Here is a 6,402-nt window from a genome sequence, read left to right as displayed (position 1 = left end):
GAGGTCAGAGGGAGAGAGGGAGAGAGAGAATCTTAAGGAGGTTCCCCACCCAGCCCAGCCCCGAGCCCAGCCCCGAGCCTCACACTGGGCTTATCTCACAACCCCTGAGATCCTGACCTGAGCCAAAACCAAGAAGCAGATGCTTAACCAACTGAGCTACCCTGGTGCTCCGCATTCCAACACTCTTAAACCCAGATCTCTGGGTTCGTTTTTCTGGAGATCTCAAAATTTGCAATACTAGGGTCCCTTCTCACTCTGAGTCCGAAAATCCAAAGCATGGGGGTGCTCCATGTACAAGAATTCTAAACTCTTCAGTTCTGGAATTTATCTACTGCTTCAGTCAATTCTGCAGCCCTGGGGTGGTCCCTCCTGAGGGCCAACACACTCTGTCCTGGGGCCGTATTCCTCATTAATCCTCCTGGGGTCCCCGCCTCCTGCCTCAGTGGCTGTGTGCCAAGCTCAGCAGTGAGCCCAGGGTTGGGGGGAGGGTTAGCTGGGGAGTGAAATGGTACAATTATGTAATGAGTGCCAAACTCCGCCTTCCTCTCCCAGGTCATATAAAGGCAAACCACCCAGCCAGCACCATCTGACCGTCTCTCCCAGGGCCACCATGCTGGCCTCAGGGCTGCTCTTCGTGGCTTTGCTGGCCTGCCTCACCATCATGGTCTTGATGACTGTCTGGAGGCAGAGGAAGCTCTGGGGGAAGCTCCCTCCGGGACCCACCCCGTTGCCCTTCATCGGGAACTACCTGCAGCTGAACACAGAGCAGATGTACAACTCTCTCATGAAGGTGTCAGGACACGGGATGGGTGCAGTGGGGTGGGGCTGGGTGCTGGCCTGATTGAGCTGGGACTGAGTGGCAGGGGATGGGCAAGGTTGGACCAGAGTCTTCAGAGAGTGGAAATCTGCGGGTTGGGCTGCAGGATCCCAGACAAGAAAGAGCAGATCTTGGGATGTCCAGCCCCTTGAGTATCAGAACCTGGGGGCAAGGCATGCAGTAGGTGAGGGCTGGGCACAGGCCGGCTCCCAGTGGGGGCTGCAGCCTCTAAGCCCCCCACCTCCATCAGATCAGTGAGCGCTATGGCCCGGTGTTCACGGTCCACCTGGGACCCCGGCGCATCGTGGTGCTGTGTGGACACGAGGCGGTGAAGGAGGCTCTGGTAGACCAGGCTGAGGAGTTCAGCGGGCGAGGCGGGCAGGCCACCTTCGACTGGCTCTTCAAAGGCTATGGTGAGGAGCTCCGGGTGGGGGCTCGTGGCCAGGCACACCTGATGGCCTCAGTTTCCCCACTGCTCTTCTCCTGACTCACCCACCTGAGCCTGTGGCTGAGTTCTACCCCTGTTCTCCTCTGTCCCTGTCCCTGGTTATTGTGGCCTCTCCTTTGTCTTCTCTAGCTTGGCTCAGGGTGTCTGCGTCCCTGTTTCCCCCTGCTTCTCGGCCCATCTCCCCATTCTCTCCCATGGATGCCTCTTCCTCTTCTTCCATCTTGGATCCCAAGTCCTCCGTCCCCGTATCCTTGCCTCCAACTACTCTGCTTCTGACTTCCCCAAGCTTCTGTCTCCCTCTGTCTGGCTCTTTCTACCCTGTGTGAGAATCTCCCTTGTTTCTGCTCTCTCCAGACCTTCTCTGTTCTCTCTCCATATTTTCCTCTTTCTCCAGCTCTGCGTTAGGATCCTTCATGTTTTTTATTGCCACTTCCCAGATCTCCACAGAGATCAGACTCCTCCTCCCCTCCCCTCCCTCTTTCTCTCTGTTTCTGTGTCTCCATCTCTCAGTCTCCCTGGGCATCTAACTTGCCTCTCTCCTTCTGATTCTTTTCTTCCAACCCGGTCTCTATCTCTTTCAGTGTTTCTCTGACCCTGAGCTGTATTTCTCCCTATCTCTCCGCCCCAATCCATCCTTCTACTCCGGCCATCCGGTCAGCTCCGTCCACCTCTGTCCCCGCCCCTCCCCACCTCACCACACCCTATGCTCCCTCCCCAGGGGTGGCATTCAGCAACGGGGAGCGCGCCAAGCAGCTCAGGCGCTTCTCCATCACCACACTGCGGGACTTCGGAGTGGGCAAGCGGGGCATTGAGGAGCGCATCCAGGAGGAGGCGGGCTTCCTCATTGAGGCCCTCCGGGGCACGCAGGGTGAGCAGGGCTGGGAGTGAGGGAGAAGGAGGGATACACCAGCACGATGAGGGCTTTCTCCTCAAGGAAGGGGACTGGCTTGGGGGAAGGCATCAGGGTTCCAGGCTCTGGGTCTTGTGTTGGACGTCTGAGTTCTCACTCCAGTGCCCTCCTCCAATCCTCAAGCTGGCATGAGACAGCCCAGTTGATGCTCCCCCAAATCCTGTCTCTCCCCAACCCTATCCCATTCCCCAGGTGCCTTCATCGATCCCACCTTCTTCCTGAGCCGAACAGTGTCCAATGTCATCAGCTCCATTGTCTTTGGGGACCGCTTTGACTATGAGGACAAAGAGTTCCTGTCCCTGCTGCGTATGATGCTGGGAAGCTTCCAGTTCACAGCTACATCTACGGGGCAGGTAACCCGTCCCAGTCTCGCTCTAAAGCATCCCTACCACCACCCACCAATTGCTTTCCCATGTGGAGACAGGTGCCCCGAGCTACCATCCTCCTCCTCTCCATCAAAACCACTCATGAACAGTGGAACACTTACACCAGAATACCCACTTTCCAAGGACACCTGCATATCTCCACAGATGCTCCCCACACCCAAAAAATAAAAACCAGACCAAACAAACAACAGACAGAGCCTGCAGGGAAGAACATGTAATCTGCCCAGCCATGATGCCTGGACATTGGTTTCATCCCAGCTGACCTACTGGTCCCTAGGAAGACAGTCCACCTCTTTGTATCTTAACACCTGAACAAGTGACCACCTCAGCCCACCTCCTGAATACAGGTGCCCCAGGTGCTATGAAATACAGCCCACCAAAATCATTAGGTGTCCCAAACCAGCCTACTGGGCACCTAGATAAGTGTCCCTACAGAGCCCCATGGAATACCTGAACATCTGGACAGGTGCCCCCAACCAAGAAGACCCCTCCACATGTAAACACCTAATGGATGTTTCCCCAAACACCCAAAAGTGTCCCCCAACCCAGCTGACTCCCTTACCGAAGTGCCCCCATCAACTCTGTGAAATCTAAAACAGGATCAGCTATCTCCGCCCACCTCAACACTTGCCCACCCGTCCCAATTGAATACCTCAACCCCTATGTAGAAGAAAACAGGTCAACCCCTAAACAGGAGTCTCCCAATTCAACCGCATCTGAGTATCTGAACACCTAGATGTGTTCTCCAATCCAGCCTCACCCAAACACCCGAAACCCAGATACACAGCCCAGTCCATCTCACCTATATTCTGGGACAGGGGCCCTCAAGCCTAACTCACTTAAAAACTTAACGTATCTCCTCCCATCAAGCCCATATGAATCCTAAACACCTGGACAGATGCCTTCAAACCACTTCCTTCCTTACCCCGAGAAAGATTGCGCTCCCAGCAGGACCTGCCCGCGAATATCTATCCTTCTCCGCCATTCTTCTCTCCTGTTCTCAGCTCTATGAGATGTTTTACTCAGTGATGAAACACCTGCCAGGGCCACAGCAGCAGGCGTTTAAGGAGCTGCAGGGTCTGGAGGACTTCATAGCCAAGAAGGTGGAGCAGAACCAGCGCACCCTGGACCCCAACTCCCCGCGGGACTTCATCGACTCCTTCCTCATCCGCATGCGGGAGGTACAGCCCAGCGGCCGGTGCAGCAGCAGCAGAGCCAGGCAGACGGAAACCAGCTGGGATGGGGAGACCAGGGGCCCCTCCAGATCACCCCCGTCATGACAGCCTCACAATCTCACGTGTGATACCCGGGCTGCTCCCTCTACCTGCGCTTGCCACGGGCAGGACCTGCGTGTGCACCATAAGGCAACGCTTCCACACCGTGCACTCGCCGTCAGTGTCCCTTTCCTTCTAAAGGGTCCTCCCTTAAAACAGTGACACCAGGGCTGACACTTAAAGGGCAGGGAGGTAGCCAGGGAGAGAGTGTGGGAAGGGCATTTGGCCAGAGCCAGACGCCCAAACAAAGCCCTGGCAGAACTAGGCTCTCTCTTCCCACCCCTGGTCTGGACCTAAGAGAGGTGCGTCCAGATGGAGAGACCCCAGCAGGGCTCTGAGGGCCGAGGAGAGGGGGCCTGGCCTGAAGCCCTCTCCCTGCAGGAGCAGAACAACCCCAACACGGAGTTCTACATGAAGAACCTGGTGCTGACCACCCTGAACCTCTTCTTTGCGGGCACTGAGACGGTCAGCACAACCCTGCGGTACGGCTTCCTGCTGCTCATGAAACATCCACACGTGGAGGGTAAGGCTGCGGGGACGGGGCCCTGGCCTGGTGGCCACACCACACTTCTTCTGAGCCCACTGCAATGTCCCCACCCTTCCCAGACGCCTGGAACCTCACCCATACCCTGCCATCCAGATGCTAGGTGATATTCTGCTGAGTGTTAGTTGGGTTTCACTGGCTGTTAAAATACCAAAAATGTGTGAACTGATGGGCAAATAGCTCCCGTGCTGAGCCAAATGTATGTGAGACCACATACAGGTTGAGACCAGGTGAATAAGACACTGTTCCCAACAATGTTTATGGCTAACTTCTGTCTTGAATGGTCGACGCTCGTGTCACACATGGATGTACATATTTGGACTACTGTCGCCACCCTGAGACCCCCAGATACCTAAACACATTCCCCCTCCTCCCACAGCCAAACTCCATGAGGAGATTGACCGGGTGATTGGCAAGAACCGTCAGCCCAAGTTTGAAGACAGGGCCAAGATGCCCTACACAGAGGCGGTGATCCACGAGATCCAAAGATTTGGAGACATGATCCCCATGGGCCTGGCCCGCAGAGTCACCAAGGACACCAAGTTTCGAGAGTTCCTCTTCCCCAAGGTACTTTCTTATCCCTGCTAGGAGGACCTCCAACCTGCTCCCTGGGATCCAGCATCCCATCCCCCTTAGAAGCTTCCCAGCCGCTGTCCCACTGCCTCAATCAAACACTTCCTCAACCACCATGTCCCTTCAACCTTCCCACTCAGAGTTTCTTGAATCCAGTAGCTCCCCCAGAGCTCTTGCCACAGGGATTATGAACCCCATGTCCCCGCACGTCCTCTCTCAAAAGACATGACTTCATTTCTAGACCTCCTCCCTCAAGGACACGAGTCTCATGTCTCCCAAACATCCCGCCTAAGAGACACAAACCCAGTGTCTTTACAACCTCCTGTCTCTGGAAGCACGAACCCCCATGTCCTCTCCACCCCCACCGTGGGAGACATGAACTGCACATCCCCCACACCTTCTGTCCTAAGAGACACAGAACCTGTGTTCTTCAAACTTCCCTTCGCCCAAGACAGAAGCCCCACGTCTGCATAGCTTCCTGTCTCCGACACACCAATCTCCTGTCTCCCAAAGCTCTTCCCTCCGTGGACCCACACTCCCACGCCTCCCCTTCCTCATCACCTAGGGCACACCAATCGTCCCTCCAACCTCCATGCATTTTCAGCACACTGTGCCCCCATTCTGCCTTATCAAATAACCCCTCTCCTCCTTCCCAGGGCACCGAAGTGTTCCCCATGCTGGGCTCTGTGCTCAGGGACCCCAAGTTCTTCTCCAACCCCCAAGACTTCCACCCAGAGCACTTCCTGGATGAGAATGGGCAGTTTAAGAAGAGTGATGCTTTTGTGCCCTTCTCCATTGGTAAGAGACCACTGTCTGCGGCTAAGCCACCGCTCCCACCAACAGGGCCGTCTTCTCCTCAGCTCCCCTCTGTAAGGGGCAGCCTGATGTCTTTCTCCAGCTTGGAAGTCCTTCTCGTGATCGACCTCAGCTGCAACCCCTATAACTACTTGAGCTTCAGCAAAAGGATAAGGATGATCACACCTGTCTCAGGGATGGGGGAAATCAAAGCCCTTAGTGAGTCAGAGATTTGTCCAGAGTCATTTAAATTCTTTAGATTCCTCAGTTGGAGGTGAGAGCCAGCAGCCAGATCTGAGTGTGCACCCAGAGGGAGGGGCATCTAAACTTCCCATTGCTACAGCTAGCTCACCCCCATCCCATGCACAAGGGAAACTGATGCTCAGAGAGGATTAGAGAGGTCTCTGAAAGTCTCTCAGGCCAGGCTCTTCCAGCCCCTCATTCCTGGGAGAAAGCATATGGGGGAGGGTAGTGGGGCAAGGGGCAGTGAGAGCAGGTCTCACCTCCAGCCCCCCTCTTCTGTGTCTTCAGGAAAGCGCTACTGTTTTGGAGAAGGCCTGGCTAGAATGGAGCTCTTTCTCTTCCTCACCAACATCTTGCAGAACTTCCGCTTCAAGTCCCCGCAGCTGCCCCAAGACATCGACGTGTCCCCCAA

At 55.5% G+C, this 6,402-nt stretch overlaps 1 protein-coding gene across 1 annotated transcript; it reads left to right on the top strand.

The window, feature by feature from the left end:
* Window positions 1-569: 569 nt before the first annotated feature.
* LOC116863489 (cytochrome P450 2A13) lies at window positions 570-6,397 on the top strand (the record flags this gene model as incomplete). The annotated part of the gene is made up of 9 exons (XM_032850934.1): window positions 570-790; window positions 1,068-1,230; window positions 1,984-2,133; window positions 2,368-2,528; window positions 3,566-3,742; window positions 4,217-4,358; window positions 4,759-4,946; window positions 5,609-5,750; window positions 6,279-6,397. Coding segments are annotated over exons 1-9 (1,422 nt in total), but the record flags the coding sequence as incomplete, so codon positions are not given.
* Window positions 6,398-6,402: the final 5 nt, after the last annotated feature.

The sequence above is a fragment of the Lontra canadensis genome, unplaced genomic scaffold, assembly GCF_010015895.1.
Source record: "Lontra canadensis isolate GAN:19392208 unplaced genomic scaffold, GSC_riverotter_1.0 scaffold1345, whole genome shotgun sequence".
NCBI classification, from domain to species: Eukaryota; Metazoa; Chordata; class Mammalia; order Carnivora; family Mustelidae; genus Lontra; species Lontra canadensis.
The sequence above is the reverse complement of the archived record's forward strand: the minus strand, read 5'-3'. Positions and strand labels throughout refer to the sequence as shown.